The sequence below is a fragment of the Bubalus kerabau genome, chromosome 11 (genome assembly GCF_029407905.1).
Source record: "Bubalus kerabau isolate K-KA32 ecotype Philippines breed swamp buffalo chromosome 11, PCC_UOA_SB_1v2, whole genome shotgun sequence".
NCBI lineage: Eukaryota > Metazoa > Chordata > Mammalia > Artiodactyla > Bovidae > Bubalus > Bubalus kerabau.
The window spans coordinates 101,534,366-101,553,263 of record NC_073634.1 but is presented as its reverse complement, the minus strand read 5'-3'; the positions used below and the strand labels follow the sequence as shown (position 1 = coordinate 101,553,263).

At 45.6% G+C, this 18,898-nt stretch overlaps 1 protein-coding gene across 4 annotated transcripts in view; it reads right to left on the bottom strand.

The window, feature by feature from the left end:
* SLC25A25 (solute carrier family 25 member 25) overlaps positions 1–18,898 on the bottom strand; it is a 36,547-nt gene that overhangs the window by 15,740 nt on the left and 1,909 nt on the right. The window contains exon 1 of one of the 4 annotated variants that reach the window (XM_055541263.1): positions 1,266–1,532. The exons of 2 other annotated variants lie outside the window; for them this stretch is intronic. In XM_055541263.1, the coding sequence (XP_055397238.1) occupies positions 1,266–1,484 (219 nt within the window). In that variant the 5' untranslated portion in view covers positions 1,485–1,532. Of the gene's footprint in view, positions 1–1,265; positions 1,533–18,898 lie in introns of those variants that run through there. One more of the 4 variants, XM_055541265.1, reaches the window with a different exon arrangement.

The following is an 18,898-nucleotide window of genomic DNA, read 5'->3' as shown; positions in this document are numbered from 1 at the left end:
GCAAAAGTTGTGTCATCAAAAGTCCCTCCTGGGACTTCCCTGGTGGTCCAGGGGCTAAGACTTCATATTCCAACGTAGGAGGCCTGGGTTTGATCCCTGGTCAGGGAACTAGATCCCACATACCTCAACTGAAGATACTGCATGCCGCAACTAAGCCCCAGGGCAGGCAAAGAAATAATTTTTTTTTTTAAAAAGGTCCCTCCCACTGAGCAAAGTAAACATGAACATCTGTTTCATAAACGCAGCAGTTCAACCCAGCAGAGCCTTTTCTGGACTCTGCAGTGTGCCGCACATAGGGCAGACTCTCCTTCCTTTTTCCAGTTGATTTTTACCTTGAGAAAGGAGAAAAAATTCAGAGTAACCAAGGCTCGGGAGGTAAACACGGCATTGCTACCTTGGGCGGGAGAAATCCAGCCAAGCAGCCTTTCGGTTCTAATCCTGAACAGAACCGGAGTAGTCCCTGTGGCTTTCTTAAGGGAAGGTGAGGCAGTACAGGGCAAAGTTCCAGGTAGACTAGAGTGAAATCTCACCCCTTCCCTTCCTTTATTGTTTAATCCTGGGAAAATTACTTAACCTTTCTCCACCTCAGTTTCCTCATCTGTGAAATGGGGATGCTACCACTTACCCTGGCTCTTGAGGGGATCAGATGACATAACCCATACTCATGGCGTGAGATGGATGGAAGACCCCCGCACTCAGCAGACCTTAGGACTCCAGAGGACTACCGGCCTCTGCGCCCTGAGCCTTCAGCCTCAATTCTGCCCCCCTGCTCCCCTCCTCTCCAATGGAATGGTAAGACGGGTCCTCTGCCCACCAAGGCAGAGGGTCTGACCTTTGGGATGCAGGACAGGCTGGTCCTCCCTAGTTCCCAGCACCTGGGTTCACCTTTGAAGGTTTGCTCTGTGGCCCACTTGAGGTCTGTCCTCCCTGAGCTGTTTAAAATGCTAATACCTAAGACACACTGTAACTGCCCCTTCCTTTCAAATGGCTTTCTGGGGCCACAGTGATACATCCTAGGGTTTATCTCCCATTGCATTCCACCTTCCTTCCTCAAATGGCCACTGAAGTGGTCACATAAGGTAATCAAGCTGGTGCAGCAGCCACAGGAAAACCGGACTAAAGTTGGGCTTCTTTACTGTCTAACACTTCTCCCCAGGCCCCTGGTACCACATGAATTCATTCATAAGTTTTCTCTTCCTTCCCCACTCTCCAGCTTTCTCCAGGTCAGCCCCTCACCTAGGAGGTCCTCTCGACATTGCCATTACCTTAGGAAATTGCTCTGCAGGTCCGACCACCAGCAAGATGGTGGGTCTCTTTTCCGTGGCCTCAGCCCTTCCGTCCTGCTTCCCCAAAAAGCTTGGCATCTGGTCTCTCTGAGCCGGGGCCGGGGTGCCTCTGACTTCATTCCCGCTGCCCTCTCTGGAGCCTTGGCACCCGGCCCTGGGGAAAAAGCTAGACAGAAAACGCCACAGCATCTGAAACATTCCGGCTTACTCCCCACGTTGCCGCCAGTGACCGCTCACTTTTGAGGGCTGTGACCACAACACCGAAGGTCTCTGGCTACACAGCTGCTTGGATGACTAGCCTGAGAAGTTGGGAGGGCTGGCAGCTCTGCCTGTCGTGGCTGCGTCCTGCCTTCTCACTGCTGTCGTGCCTGGCCTGCAAAGCAGCTCACTGACAGCCCCGTCGGGGGGGTTGCTGGCCACGAGAGAGCCGCTGGAGCTTCTTCCAATCAAAATTCACTTTTGCAGGTGGACTGTGATCAAAGGTTTGGCTTTTTGGCAAAAAAAAAAAAAAAAAAAAAAAAAAAGACAGACAGACAGAAAAGGCTGACGGCCCGAGAGACCTCTCCTGAGGCAGAAGCCAACTTCTTCTAGCTTCCGATCAGTCAGCTTGTCCTCTCTGAACTAAGGAGCAGCATCACACCGGTGAGCACCCGAGCATCCAAGCCTGCATTCTCACTGCAGCAGGGTGCGGCCAATCGCCTCTGCCGACACTACCGGGTTCATTATCCCCACCAGCAACGTCCCTCCAATCACAGCCCGCCGATTTCCCGCATGCAGCCGGCAGTTCTGCAGGGAGGTGCCCGCGGCAACCTCCAGAAAGGCTTCCAGTGGCCCGGAATCCACATGGAGGAGCCTGGCTTCCTCCTCTCCAACTGGCTGCTTCCGGGATGACACTCCCCCTCAAGTTTAACACGATCAAGAGATCCTGGCAACGCTTCCTAAGACATCCAGCAACCCTTCCCCTGTTCAGTTATTCCATTCTCTGCAATTGTGCGGAACACAAACGGCGCCCCCCACTATCACGGTCGTTTCTCCTCTGCGGCTCCCTCTACACGGTGAGCTGCCTGGGGACAGGGATCAAGTCACAGATCTTTCTAGCCCTCATACCCAGGACTAGGCATAGGTGAAGGCTGTGGACTCAACTGAGTAAACGATCATGAATAAAAGGGAATTAATCTTTGGTCATTTGTTTCATTTACTAAGACAAACTGCAGTGTCACCCTATCTCTTGAAAAGGCAACTCTCTGATAGGGTGTTCATAACCATTATTTTAAAAATAAACATAGCATGGAAAAAGTTTAATAGACTGTTGGAGAAACATATATTCTGATGTGCTGTTACAAGAGTGTGAACCACTGCAGTCTTGCTGGAGGACAATTTAGTCACTGCTACCAGCATATCCTAACAGAGGTAGAAGATATTAAGAGGTGGCAAGAATACACAGAACTGTACAAAAAAGATCTTCACGACCAAGATAATCACGATGGTGTAATCACTCACCTAGAGCCAGACATCCTGGAATGTGAAGTCATGTGGGCCTTAGAAAGCATCATCACTACGAACAAAGCTAGTGGAGGTGATGGAATTCCAGTTGAGCTATTCCAAATCCTGAAAGATGATGCTGTGAAAGTGCTGCACTCAATATGCCAGCAAATTTGGAAAACTCAGCAGTGGCCACAGGACTGGAAAAGGTCAGTTTTCATTCCAATCCCAAAGAAAGGCAATGCCAAAGAATGCTCAAACTACTGCACAATTGCACTCATCTCACACGCTAGTAAAGTAATGCTCAAAATTCTCCAAGCCAGACTTCAGCAATACGTGAACCGTGAACTTCCTGACGTTCAAGCTGGTTTTAGAAAAGGCAGAGGAACCAGAGATCAAATTGCCAACATCCGCTGGATCATGGAAAAAGCAAGAGAGTTCCAGAAAAATATCGATTTCTGCTTTATTGACTATGCCAAAGCCTTTGACTGTGTGGATCACAAGAAACTGTGGGAAATTCTGAAAGAGATGGGAATACCAGACCATCTGACCTGCCTCTTGAGAAACCTATATGCAGGTCAGGAAGCAACAGTTAGAACTGGACATGGAACAACAGACTGGTTCCAAATAGGAAAAGGAGTACGTCAAGGCTGTATATTGTCACCCTGCTTATTTAACTTATATGCAGAGTACATCATGAGAAACCCTGGGCTGGAAGAAGCACAAGCTGGAATCAAGACTGCCAGGAGAAATAGCAATAACCTCAGATATGCAGATGACACCACCCTTATGGCAGAAAGTGAAGAGGAACTAAAAAGCCTCTTGATGAAAGTGAAAGAGGAGAGTGAAAAAGTTGGCTTAAAGCTCAACATTCAGAAAAGGAAGATCATGGCATCTGGTCCCATCATTTCATGGGAAATAGATGGGAAAACAGTGGAAACAGTGTCAGACTTTATTTTTTTGGGCTCCAAAATCACTGCAGATGGTGACTGCAGCCATGAAATTAAAAGACGCTTACTCCTTGGAAGGAAAGTTATGACCAACCTAGATAGCATATTCAAAAGCAGAGATATTACTTTGCCAACAAAGGTCCGTCTAGTCAAGGCTATGGTTTTTCCAGTGGTCATGTATGGATGCGAGAGTTGGACTGTGAAGAAAGCTGAGCGCCGAAGAATTGATGCTTTTGAACTGTGGTGTTGGAGAAGACTCTTGAGAGTCCCTTGCACTGCAAGGAGATCCAACCAGTCCATTCTGAAGGAGATAGCCCTGGGTGTTCATTGGAAGGAATGATGCTAAAGCTGAAACTCCAGTACTTTGGCCACCTCATGCAAAGAGTTGACTCACTGGAAAAGACTCTGATGCTGGGAGGGATTGGGGGCAGGAGGAGAAGGGGACCACAGAGGATGAGATGGCTGGATGGTATCACTGACTCGATGGACATGAGTCTGGGTGAACTCCGGGAGTTGGTGATGGAGCACGCCAGGGAGGCTTGGCGTGCTGCGGTTCATGGGGTCGAAAAGAGTCGGACACGACTGAGCGACTGAACTGAACTGAACTGAACCAGCATATCAAACTTCCCTGGTGGTTCAGACGGTTAAGCATCTATCTACACTGTGGGAGACCTGGGTTCGATCCCTGGCTTGGGAAGATCCCCTGGAGAAGGAAATGGCAATCCACTCCAGTACTACTGCCTGGAAAATCCCATGGACAGAGGAGCCTGGTAGGCTACAGTCCATGGGGTCACAAAGAGTCGGACACGACTGAGCGACTTCACTTCACTTCACTTCACCAGCATATCAAAAGCACAAACCCTCTGACAGCAACTCCACTTTCAGTGAATTAACCTGCAGATATGTTTGCACATGTAGGAAATCACATATACATATGTTAACATATATGGGATGCATACATGTGATAAAATATAAGGATATTTTTTGCAGCCTGATTTACAATAGCACAGGTTAGACACAGGAGAATGCAGGTTCAATCCCTGGGTCGGGAAGATCCCCTGCAGAAGGAAATGGCAACCCACTCCAGTATTCTTGCCTGGAGAACACCATGGACAGAGGAGCCTGGCAGCCTATGGTCCATGGGGTCACAAAGAGTCCGACACAACTGAATGACTGAGCACAAATGGAAACATTTTAAAGTTCTTTAAAAAGGGAGCAGGTCTAAATTAATGCACACCCACACAATGGAGCCCTAGGCAGCTTCAAAAAGAGGAAGGCAGGGACTTCCCTGGTGGTCCAGTGGCTAAGACTTCACCTTCCCGTGCAGGGGGTGTGGGGTCAAGCCGTGGGCTAGGATCCCACATGCCTCATGGCCAAAAAACCAAAACATAAAACAGAAGCAATATTGTAACAGATTCAATAAAGACTTTAAAAATGGTCTACATCAAACCCCCCCCCCCCAAAAAAAAAGAGTAAGGCAGCACTACACCTACGATTATGGAACGACTTGAAAATGTCTTGTTAGATGAAAAGAGCAATGTGCAGAAAGAAGGGGATAGTATGCCGCTGCTTATTTCTATGTTTGTATACATGAAGAATCTCCCTGGAAGGACATACTAAAACTGAAGAGATGGTCTGGGGTGGGGATGGAGGGGACTTGGGAGTTTCAGGTGAGAAAGGCAGATGGGAGATTTATTTTCACCGAGTATGCTCTTATATCTTGCGAAACCAGATCATGAGCATGTATGACCCGGCACGCATGTGTGCATACATACAGCCATTATTTAAAAAGAAAACACAAGAAGCGAAAGCAAGACTGCCATGCTTGTTTGAGAGCTCAGGAGCCCATGTCAGTTGCCCTCTCTCTGGATACACAGAACAACTTTACCTAGAAGGAGTTTTGTGTGTTGATTACATGTCTAGTCTTTGGAGCCAGACCCCAGGTTCAATCCTGGCTATCACTTACTGGCTATGTGATCAGGGTCAAGTTACTTTACCTCTCTGTTTTAACAGCCTCATGAGCAAAATGGGGACAGTAACAGGACTATACTTCATGGAGTTGGTTGAAGGCTAAATTAAATAATAAATGAAAGCTCTTAGAACGGTACATAATTAGCTATTTTAATCTAGAAAATGACTGTGAGTTCATAGAACTAAATAGTTTTACTACAAAAGAAGGGCCAGTCTAGGGTAAAAATCCCTAAATAAAGATCCACTAAAAATTAATCCTTTTTTTTTTAAGGCACTGACAATCTGGTGAATTGGGGCAGCTGGTGATCTTTTGGGCCCTCATCTACAAATAAAAGATAAATCCCGTATTGAGTAAGTAACTGGTTTTTCCTTTAATAAACTCCTCTGTACCACAGAACTGAGCTATGAACTCAGGGCAGGCTCCAGCCAAGACAGAGTAAGAGGAACCAATTCACACTCCCGACTATAACAACTAATGTACAGACAAAATGTGAGACGATGGTTTCCAAGACATTGGGCAACAAAGGACAGGAGGCCTTAGATTTCCAAACAAATGAGACCTGCAATTGCCCAGGTTTCCTGCCTAGAGTTTCCAGGCTATTGTGCAGAGAGTGGACACCCAGCAGAGCCCAGCAGTCTCCCCACACTGAAGAGCAGGATCTGGGAGGCCAGGACAGCTGGAGTTTGCAGGGCAGAGAACCAGAGAAGACAGAGCTGCAGAGAGAGTGAGGTCTGGAGCTCTGCTGAGGGCCCCTGGGAGTCAGAGCATGTGAGTATGAGGAAACTGCCTGTGGATGGGGAAAGAACTGGCCAAGGGCATCACAGGGCTAAGAGCAGTTCCTGTTCCCACCAGCTGGAGTGGAAAACCTCATAACATAGGTAAGTTCAGGAAGGGTACTCAGAAGGGTTTCCCTCCATAGCGGGGGCAAAATGGCCCTAGACTAAAGGCTGTTCTTGTTGATCTAACAAAGCTATAAAAAGCTGGCCCAAGGGAGTCGAACTGTTTCTAAATAACTGCACCCTGGAATAAAGCTCAAGAATATTAATAGGAATACAAAAATATCCAAGATAAAAATCCCATAAAAAAATTAACAGCCATGCAAAGAAGCAAGAGAAGATGACCCACAATGAGAAATCAATCCATTGAAACTGACCCAGAAAGGACATGTATGATGGAATAAGGACAGAAGGATATTACAAGTCATAACTGTATTCCACGTGCTCAAGAAAGAAACAGCACGTGAGAGACACTACAGATACTCTAGATGAAAATTACAATGTCTGAGATGAAAATCACACCTGGATGGTTTTAACAGCACATGAGGCAATGCAGAAGAAAAGATTAAGGAACTTGAAGACACAGCAATAGAAACTTTCCAAAAGGAAACACTCGTAGAAAAAATAAAGCCATTAAAAAAAAAAGAGAGAGAGAGAGAAATGCATTAGTGACCCGTGGGAGAACTGCTAATATACTAATATCCACCCATCTGAAACTCATGGAGGTGGGAACAGAAAAGATATTTAAATAAATAACAGCCAGGTTTTATCCAAATTTATTAAAACCTACAGACCGAAGACCTCAACAAACCTGAAGCATAAGGAACGTCAAAACAAAACAAAACAAAGTTACACTCAGGCACATCACAATTATTTCTGAAAACCAGTGATAAAGAGGAAAATCTAAAAAGCACCTTGAGAAAAACACCCATTACTTACAGAACAAAAACAAGAATGACAGGGGATTTCCATCAGAAACTGCTAACCCAGAATTTTATACCTAGAAAAATACCATCCAGAAGGAGGGCAAAACACTTTCCAGATGCATGAAAACTTAAAGAATTTACTGACAGCAGTAGTGTATTACAAGAAATGTTAAAGAAGTCCTTCAGACAGAAGGAAAATGATACCAGATGAAGAATGGAATGAAAAGAATGAAAAGCACTAGAAATGGTAATTGTGTGGGTAGAAAGAAATTCTTCTTATTGTTTAAATCTCTTTCAAATATAAGTGAAAATTTAAAGCAAAAATAAAACAACATATTGTGGGTTTATAACATGCATCCTTCTCTTTAGTCGTGTCCAACTATTTGCGACTCTTTAGACTGTAGCCTCCCAGGCTCCTCTGTCCATGGGATTCTCCAGGCATGAATACTGGAGCGGGTTGCCATGCCCTCCTTCAGGGGACCTTTCAGACCCAGGGATCAAATCCACGTCCCTGTGTCTCCTGCATTGGTAGGCAGGTTCTTTACCACCAGCGTCACCTGGGAAGCCCATAAAAAGACAAGCCATAGAGGCAGCCTGCGTGGTTTATAACATATGTAGAAGTAAAAATGTGTGAGAACCATTGCACAAAGGCTGGGAAGAAAGAAATGAAAGCATAATGTTTAATAGTCTTAAACTAGGACTTCCCTGGTGGTGGTACAGTGGATAAGAATCCTCCTGCCAATGCAGGGAACACAGGTTTGATCCCCAGTTTGGGAAGATTCCACATGCTGAAAGAAACAAAGATAGCGCTAAGTTGTGTCTGACTCTTGCGACCTATGGACCTATGGACCTATAGCCCGCAGGCTCCTCTGTCCATGGGAATTTCCAAGCAAGAATACTGGAGTGGGTTGCCATTTCCTTCTCCAGGGGATCTTCCTGACCCAGGAACCGAACCCAGGTCTCCAGCATTGCAGGCAGATTCTTTACCGACCAAGCTAGGTGGGAAGCCCCACATGCAGAGGAGCAACTAAGCCCGGGTGCTGCTGCAACTACGAAGCCTGTGCTCTAGAGCCTGAGAGCCGCAACGACTGCGCCCACACACCGCAACTACTGAAGCCCGAGCTCCTAGAGCCCGTGCTCCGCAACGAGAGGAGCCGCGGCGGCGAGAGGCCCGTGCGCCACATCCACAGGGCAGCTCCCAGCTGACCTCAACCAGAGAAAGCCCGCGCCCTAACAAAGATCCAAGACAGCCAAACAAACAAACAAAATGTAAAGCAGAATCTTAAACTGCCTATGAAGGGGTATAATATCAGTTGAGGTTGGTTGTGATAAGTTAAAGATGTATACTATAATTCCAAAAGCTACCATTGAAGAGAGAGAGGTGGGGCAGGGAAAGAGAGACAGAAAGTTATAACGAATAAGCTAACAAAAGAGATAAAGTGAAATTATAAATACTCTTCAACCCAAAAGAAGGCAGAAAGAGAAAGGAACATAGAATGGGTGGTACAAATAGAAAACAAACAGTGAGATGGCAGATTTATACTCAACCGTTATCAGTAACAATAGTAGATATAAATGGTTTAAACATCTCAGTGCAAAGGTAGAGATCGTCAGGCTGGTCTAAAAAGCAAGATCTAGCTAGATGTTGCCTATAAGAAACACACTTTAAATATAAAGATACACGTAGGTTAAAAGTAAAAGAATAGACATAACAATCCTAAATGTTTTAGGACCACATTGCTACTGCTGCTGCTAAGTCTCTTCAGGCGTGTCCGACTCTGTGTGACTCCATAGACGTCAGCTCACCAGGCTCCCCTGTCCCTGGGATTCTCCAGGCAAGAACACTGGAGTGGGTTGCCACTTCCTTCTCTAATGCATGAAAGTGAAAAGTGAAAGTGAAGTTGCTCAGTCGTGTTCGACTCTTAGCGACCCCATGGACTGCAGCCTACCAGGCTCCTCCATCCATGGGATTTTCCAGGCAAGAGTACTGGAGTGGGGTGCCATTGCCTTCTCTGAGGACCACATTACAGAGCTTCAAAAGACAGAAAGTAAAAACCCAACAGAACTGCAAGGAAAAGAGAGTCAAATCCACTATTATAGTCAGGTCTTAACACCCTCGTCTCAGTAAACGGTGGAGCAAGTAGACAGAAAATCAGCAAGCACATAGAAGACTTGAGCAACACTACAGCTTACCTACTGACGTGACCTAACGCCTTTATAAAACACTCCGCTGGACAAGACTAGCATGCACATTCTTCTCAAGTACACACAGAACATATTCTGGCTCATAAAACAAGACTCATTAAATTAAATATAAATGGATTCAACCTGTACAAAATGTTTTTTTGACCACAGTGGAATTAAGTGAGAAATCAATGATAGAGGGGTACCTGGGAAATATTTACATGTTTAGAAATGAAATTTGTTGTTGTTTAGTCGCCATGTCTGACTCTTTTGTGACCCCATGGACTGTAGTCCACCAGGCTCCTCTGTCCATGGGATTTCCCAGGCAAGAATACTGGAGTGGGTTGCCCTTTCCTTCTTCAGGGGATATTCCTGACTCAGGGATTGAGCCTGTGTTTCCTGCATTGGCAGGTGGATTCTTTACCACAGAGCCACCAGGGAAACAGAAATGAAATGCAACTGTAAATAATCTATGTGTCAAAGAAGAAACCAAAGGAGAAATGAAAAAGTATTTTGAATGGTATGAAACCACAACACAGCAAAACTTGTGGGATGTAGCCAGAGCAGGACTCAGAAGGGAAAGCCTACATCCTATGGTCTTAAATCCATGAGCTGTTTCTACTTACCAGAAAAGAACAAATTACACCCAAAGTCAGCAGAAGAAAAGAAATAATAACTAGGCAAGGAGGAGACCAGGCCTATTTATCCTAAAATCTCCTTTGACCAGCACCTGAGACAGCAATCAATGAAAACATATTCAATTTGCATACTTTGCCAATATTTTGACTGTAAAGCAACCTTTCTAGTGCCTTTGATTTCCTTGTGGGTTAATGCAGCGCCTCTCTTATATGACAGCGTCACCAGAATCTGGTCGATCACTAGTTTCTTTCAGAGTCACTATAACACAACTCCACCTCGCTTAACTTTCTTGGGGGACCCCTGATATCCAGAGAAAGGAATGGAGAGTATAACCCTCCTGCAACTGTAGATTTATAAACATCAACAGAGCCTGGTTAAACTGAGGGTAATCACCTGCAGAAGGAACCCATTCTTCAAGAATCTAGAAAACAGACTTAGGGATAAAAGTGTGTCTCAGGATCTCCTATACTTTTCAGAGAAAACAACAAATTCTAATGGAATGGATTCCCAATGGGAACCCATTCTAAAGTATCCTGATGAATTGCCCTGGGTATAGAAGCCCCTGGGACATCACACAGAAGGACAATTGGAGGCTCCTGAGGGAGTCTTATAACAGGGCGGAGAGCTCTCCCATGACTGACTCCAGGGTAATGTCCCTCGTCTGCTGGTTACCAGTTTCACTACCTACAAACCATCTATCTTAGAATTATAATTAGCATTAGGAAGAGATGTAGTCAAAGGGACGACTACTAACACTTTTAACCAAAAAAAAAAAAAAAAAAGAAGCCAGATTTTATTTGAATCAAAGCCAAAATGATTTGATTTGAAAATGAGGACTGCCTTGGCCAATGGGCTATATGGAGGGTAACACATGAACGCTCAAACTACTGCACAATTGCACTCATGTCACACGCTAGTAAAGTAATGCTCAAAATTCTCCAAACCAGGCTTCAGCAATATGTGAACCATGAACTTCCAGATGTTCAAGGTGGTTTTAGAAAAGGCAGAGGAACCAGAGATCAAATTGCCAACATCTGCTGGATCATCGAAAAAGCAAGAGAGTTCCAGAAAAACATCTATTTCTGCTTTATTGACTATGCCAAAGCCTTTGACTGTGTGGATCACAAGAAACTGTGGGAAATTCTGAAAGAGATGGGAATACCAGACCACCTGACCTACCTCTCGAGAAACCTGTATGCAGGTCAGGAAGCAACAGTTAGAACTGGACATGGAACAACAGACTGGTTCCAAATAGGAAAAGGAGTAGGTCAAGGCTGTATATTGTCACCCTGCTTATTTAACTTCTATGCAGAGTACATCATGAGAAACCCTGGGCTGGAAGAAGCACAAACTGGAATCAAGATTGCTGGGAAAAATAGCAATAACCTCAGATATGCAGATGACACCACCCTTATGGCAGAAAGTGAAGAGGAACTAAAAAGCCTCTTGATGAAAGTGAAAGAAGAGAATGAAAAAGTTGGCTTAAAGCTCAACATTCAGAAAACGAAGATCATGGCATCTGGTCCCATCACTTCATGGCAAATAGATGGGAAACAGGGGAAACAGTGTCAGACTTTATTTTTGGGGGCTCCAAAATCACTGCAGATGGTGACTGCAGCCATGAAATTAAAAGACGCTTACTCCTTGGAAGAAAAGTTATGACCGACCTAGATAGCATATTCAAAAGCAGAGACATTACTTTGCCAACAAAGGTCCATCTAGTCAAGGCTATGGTTTTTCCAGTGGTCATGTATGGATGTGAGAGTTGGACTGTGAAGAAAGCTGAGCGCCGAAGAATTGATGCTTTTGAACTGTGGTGTTGGAGAAGACTCTTGAGAGTCCCTTGGACTGCAAGGAGATCCCACCAGTCCATCCTAAAGGAGATCAGTCCTGGGTGTTCATTGGAAGGAATGATGCTAAAGCTGAAACTCCAGTACTTTGGCCACCTCATGCGAAGAGTTGACTCATTGGAAAAGACTCTGATGCTGGGAGGGATTGGGGGCAAGAGGAGAAGGGGACGACAGAGGATGGGATGGCTGGATGGCATCACCAACTCGATGGACATGAGTTTGAGTGAACTCCGGGAGTTGGAGATGGACAGGTAGGCCTGGCGTGCTGTGATTCATGGGGTTGCAAAGAGTCAGACACAACTGAGCGACTGAACTGAACTGAACTGAACACATGAATGGGTCAAATCTGTAAAACACTCTAAGGTTTTGACCAAAACTGAAACCCACAAACTAAAACACTTAAACCAGATATACAGAAATTACATCCTCTGCAGCTACCAAACTTAGGACAAAAATTTTAGATGCCAACTTAATATGCAATGGGGTACATCTTTTTTTATATATCCTTTTGAATGGTGCAGGAGCAAAAGACTGTGAAGGCTCTCTTTATACACCAGTAGTAACGATTTGCTGTTTCAAAGGCACCACTGTGGCAGGTGACTTATCCTTCTCTGAAATCAGTTAACTGGAGAATTTAAATGCTTAGATCTCGGGTGTTGTCCCATGCCGTCCCATGGCAGAAGGGGTCTTAGGATGTCAGGCAGGACTGTTAAACAGCTTCCTGCCCTCGACTCAGCCCCCAATTAGATGACGAAGAGGAGCCGGGCACTGGCCTCCTTCGGCACTGAAGGTGACAAAACTACAATAATGAAGAAGGTGAAAGCCCTCATCCATTTCCATTTTAGGAAGGAAAACCAGAAAACCTAGCTTTGGCCAAAACTCCCTGAAGGGGACTCCTGTGACTGTGGGAAAGAGAAGTGGCCCACAGAAGAAATAGTTTTTTGGACGCTTATTTACTCCTGGTGAAAAGCCAGTCTCCACTGAGGTCCCAAGTTCAAGGTCAATGCCTGGGAACAAAGATGTCTTTTTCTTTTCTCTAAAAGAAAGTCAGGGGTGTGCAAAACTAACCAGATTTTACGTGTAGGGTTTTGCGATATAGAATGTAAATTAAAGAGCTGGAGAAACAAGAGACAGAATAGAAATGCAGCATAATTTTTCATCTTTTTCTGCTCTGATAGGAGCCTGATTCTCCTTTCAGATTCCATAGATGTCAAGTATAAAGGGGGGGATGGGGGTGGTGGGGAGAATATGGTATTAAGGCTGGCCATATAAACACCCTAAGTCACCTAAAGTCATCAGAAATTTCTCAACCAACCCAAATTGACCAGTGGGAGCCAAACCACGGGCACAAGTTCAGCTTACTCGTGGAAGCCACACTTTACTAGTCCTTCTTCGCTCCCACATGAAATGGCAAGCCAGCAGATAAAGCAACAGTAGATGTTTGCAGTTTCTTAAAGCTGATTCCAGAACTGCCCTCTAAAACCGATATCATCTGAATGAGTGTGAATGCACATGCGTTTGTGCTAAATCGCTTCAGTTGTGTCCAACTCTTTGCGACCCTTTGGACTCTTTGGAGCCCACCAGGCTCCTCCGTCCATGGGACTCTCCAGGCAAGAATACTGGAGTAGGTTGCCATGCCCTCCTCCAGGGGATCTTCCCGACACACTGAGCCTGCATCTCTTACGTCTCCTGCATTGGTAGGTGGGTTCTTCACCACCAGCGCTACCTGGGAGTCCAGGTAATGTGGAGTGTGAATGTAGCTGTCGCCAGTCTCTTCCTCTGTCCTGGGGGAGGACCTCACACAGAGGAGCTCACACAAGGCGTGTGAAACCCACCAGATGGACGGCTGCTTTCTTCAGCAAATACACATCAGGGCTGCTCAGGGTGTGAAGGGCAGATGGGAGACCTTCATGTAAGAATGACTGGTTTATCTCAAGTCAGCACTTTAGAAACAATTCAGAAAAGGAAGTTTTTAGCTACAGAACCGTTTACCAGATCCTATTTTATATTGCTTATATAGGCTTAAAGAAAAGCCTCTAGCCAAAACAAACAAACAAACAAAAAAAAAAACACACCACCCAAGCTGTAAAGGAAGAAAGGAAAAAAGTTAACCATGTCCATAAATGTATCACTAAAGGCTTCTATGGGGATGTAATCTCTCCCATAGAAGAGGCCCTACATGACCGCATAAAGTGTTTCAGTAAGACCCTGGACAAGTTATTTAATGTCTCTGACCTAGACAAACCTCAAAGCCTTTCCGTTTCTAACATCCCAGGGGTCCAAACTCAATCCAAGGCCATCAACTAGAAGCAACAGGAGGGATGGTAAAAAGGCCAGGTGAGGATGGTGAAGGCTGGCACGGTAGTGGGCTGGGTTTAACCAGCAGGACTCTTCAACTGCATCAAACCAAAGACAAGGGGGCAACACTCTGTGCTCATTCTGGGTGATCCAAACCATCCCCTGCTCTTTATTTTACCACTGGCATTTCAAAATTCTTTTCTTTTCTTTTTTTTTTTTTTTTGCAAGTTTTCTCACACAATGGAGGTGGTTTTTCCTTGTATTTGGTAAGAAGACTCCAGCTCAGGAGGAGGGAGGGCTGCAAGAAAGGAGGCAGGAAGCCAGGGGTGGCTGGAATGTGGGAACCTTCACAGACCAGCAGCAGGAACAGGGAGAGCCACCGGGCAACCCTCCCACCCCACTCCACCCCCAACTCGGACTCTGAGAACGTAAGCAAGCCGTTAGTCACCTTCTTTTCAAGCTTCCCGGCCTGGAGTTTAAAGCAGATAAGCGCCTTCCGTCCTACCTTTGTTATTCATTTACTTTAAAGAAAGGTGCATCTTAAGTGAACGGCTTCTTTTTTTAGATGCTCTGTTGAGTCTTTTAGAGTCCAGAACGGACCTATTGCTTCCTGAACACCATAGGGGTAGGTCTTAAGACACTCAGCTGGTGTCAGGGAACAGATATGCGCCTGTCACAAACTGCGAAAATAAAGGCTGCAAAGTGTTAAGGGCTACTTAAGTACCGCCAGCCATGGAAGGACAGAGGCCGTATAAGCTGGGCCGAGAACAAATACCCTGGGTTTTGCCACTGACTGCCTTCAACCAGCCCGACCTCGGAACCTCAGTCCCACTTCTACAAACTAATGAGGTGAGTGAGACCATCTCCAAAGGTAGTTAAGCTCTACTCGTGAAAGCACAACAGGCTGACAAGAATGGTGCTCACGGGGGCCCACGTCCACCCAGGGAAACATCTGGGCCGAAGACATCATTGTCTGTAGAGTAACACGACTGCTTTTTGGAAATCTCTTGCTAACAGGGTTTCTTTCTCTTTTTTCTGTTTCAATCTTTGGAGAAGGCAATGGCACCCCACTCCAGTACTCTTACCTGGAAAGTCCCATGGATGGAGGAGCCTGGTAGGCTGCAGTCCATGGGGTCGCTAAGAGTTGGACACGACTGAGCGACTTCACTTTCACTTTTCACTTTCATGCATTGGAGAAGGAAATGGCAACCCACTCCAGTGTTCTTGCCTGGAGAATCCCAGGGACGGGGGAGCCTGGTGGACTCTATGGGGTCGCACAGAGTCAGACACGACTGAAGGGATTTAGCAAAGGCTGTAGGGCCCAGGTTTTCTGCAGCCCCATCAGCTGGCAGGAGACTCTGCTGCACACCCTTTATTACCAACACTCTTTACAACCACATCCCCTAGGCTTTCTCCTTCTTTCGAGTCCACTTTTCACCTCAGTTACCTAAGAAAAAAATGTAGATGATTACCCCCAACTCTGGGCATCGTATTTTCAAAGACTCCCTGGGAAAAGGTCATTTTGGGTTGAACACTGTCGCAGGTTCTTTATGAACTTCTTTTAATTCAATCCCACAACAAGCCCACTGAACTAGGTATTCCTCCCACCAGGATAAGGAGACTGAACCTCCTACTCAGCCTGGAGAGGTCGAGTAACTTGCTCAAGGTCACAGAGCTCGCAAGCAGCTAGGACAATACCCGAACCCAGGTTTACACTGTAAAACCTGTGCTGGGTTATTCAAAAGTTTGATTGAGATATTATTTGCATACCAAGGAAATCACCCATTTGAGTGTATAGTTCAGTGGCTTTTAGTATATTCAGGGATATTTGCAATCATCATCAGTTTTAGGCCACTTTCATCACCTCACAAAGAACCCTCGCCACCCCACCCCTCAAAAGAAATGCCAGACTTATTATTAGTTATCACCGTCCTAGCTCTCCATTGCCCTCCACTCCCCGGCCCAGGCAACCACTAGTCTATTTTCCGTCTCCACAGCTTTCCCTGTTTTGGACTCCCAAGGAAAATCTGTAGTCTTAACTCCAGGGCAGACTGCCTCAGAGAAGGGTGCAGGGAAGTGTGGACACCTGAGAAGGGCAAAACTACCGAGCAGCAGCAGAGATTACAGGAAGACAGCTGCCTTCCGGTAAGACAGCTGTTTCCAAGGACCCTTAGATCCTGTTTCTAGGTTGTTCCTGAAGGTACACCTGGGGCAAATGGGTAATAGACTTAAGGAGACAGGCTTCAGTCTGATCTGAGAATGAACTCAGATGGTCCCCAACTCAGTCCGCAAAGGAAAGGGCTGGATGGTCCTCTGCAAAGGAGGATGTCACAGGAGGAATGCTGGGTGGGAGGCTGGTCTCCGATGGCCAGTGACCGTCGAAGACTAAATTCTTTGGCTCTGCCAAATTCACATTAGTGAAAGAAGAAACAGTTAAAAATGAAAAGTCAGCTCAGATTTAATGAGACTAGTCCCCTGGGAGTGCAGTTTTATTCACTGAATTCATCCTGCGGCTATGTACTCAGCTGGACTAGAAATGAATACTAGCAAAATATTGTTTCCCTCATTCCCCTGTGGTTTCTGTGAGGCTTCAACAATTGATGGCTCTTTGAACATCAAAGGAATTCACCCACTGAAGCTCCAGGTCAGGCCCACTCTGGTATGTTCTTATTTAATACTTGGTCTAAGGATCAGGGTACCGGGCTCCACCTTTCCAGATATCAACTAATTAAAAACAAAAATCTTCTAACCACGTTGATGATAATTCCTCCAACCCAGGAACCAATTTTACAATATAACATAATCAGTTAACATAATCGGTTAAATATGTACAGTCAATCTAGTCTGCGAATGGCATTTTTCTAATGTGTCATTCTATTATACCAAGTTATGTCTCCGCCCTTTCCAGGGAAAAGGGTCTTTGTTCTGTAGAGTTTCTTACCTAAGTGTGACTCTTTAGGCAAATACCTGTCCCACAAATGGCCAGACACTGAAAAGGCATAGAGTCCAACAGTAGCATATGATCAAGCAATGCCAACTTGACATTATTCCAGGTCAACAGAGATTGCTTCCTATACACTGCTCAGGTCAAGGAGAGAATTAGCAGAGGGCAGGCTCTCATGTTTGATAGGATAATCTCTGAATAATCCTGAAACCTATTTTGGGAATAAAAGATGTGGTTCTAAAAAGATGGGGACTTCCCTGGTGATCCAGTGGTTCAGAATCTGCCTTGCAATGCAGGGGATGAGGGTTCGATTCCTGGTCAGGGAACTAAGATCCCACGTGCCAAATAAAGATCCTGTAAGCCAAATAAAAGGATCATTCTTCAAGTTCTCCCCCAAGCCCAGCTTGTGAGGTTCAAACTAGATGGACCACACGCAAGTCTCTTGAGTCAGCAAACTTGACCATACCATCATCCAGAATCCTCACTTGTATCAAACACCAGCTGCTGAGGAGAGTCTCTCAAGCCTCAGCTAGAGGAACAACAGCTGACACGTCACCCAGCTTGGGTTCTTTCCCTAATTGGCTGCCTGAGTTCCAGCCTATGTTTTAAATTTGTTTTCAGACAGAGACTTTGTTTGGTCACATGAAAATGCCTTAAATAGGCAATGCTATAATTAGCTCTCCCCGGAGTCTCATCTCCCAAAGCTGCTACTGTGGTCGTCATCTTCTTTCTGTCTTTAATAAACTCTTCCCTTCTTTTGTCCCGGGACAGGCTTCCTGCTCACATGCCCTTTACAAAGAAAATTTCTCTGGCTGGCTGTCACTGGTGTCTCTGGCCCACTGCCATGTTAAGTAAATTTTCCTCGACTGTTCCAATTTCTTCTGAAACCAAGGGAGATGCCAAAAACTGCTGGCTCATTTCTAAAGAAAGCTCAATCCAGTGGTGGTAAGCTAGTGGGAGGCTCTGTGTAGTCACAAGGCCTGGGTTCACCAGCCACCCACTGATAAACCCTCACGGCTGATTCCTGTGCAAACCCGCGCACCTCAGACTGGTCCTGTGGGTTATATGGGGCAGCTGCCAGAGTTGGATGTTGTGTTTGTCAGTGCCTAGTCCCACGGCAGGTAACCCATTTTGAATTGAAGGGCATCCCCCCCCCCTCAATTCTCTCTTGCCTTTGCTACTACTGCAAAACTGCAGCGCTACTTTTTCTGTCTGTAGCTAATACTGGTAACTACTGCAGCAGGAAGTGGTAAGGGCATCCATGAGGCAGGGTGTCTTCCTGTGGCCCAGCTATTCACAAGAAGGGAGGTTCTCTCTCTCATACTTAAAACCATTCGCTTGCAGGACTAGCCCGTGCTCCTCCACAGGTAATAAATGAGTAAAATGAATCATTTCCAACCTTGCAAAGCTGTATAATTTCACATTCATCAGCTGAAAGAGTTGGTAGAAGTAGTCAGAGTCCATAAGAAAAGCCATACACTGAAAGGAAACTTACTCCCTAAGTTAGAGATTGTAGAGCCAGTGTGACTCCAATGGGCTAGGCTCCTTTTGGTTAATCAAAAAAGTTTCAACACTGGAAAGAAAATGATCA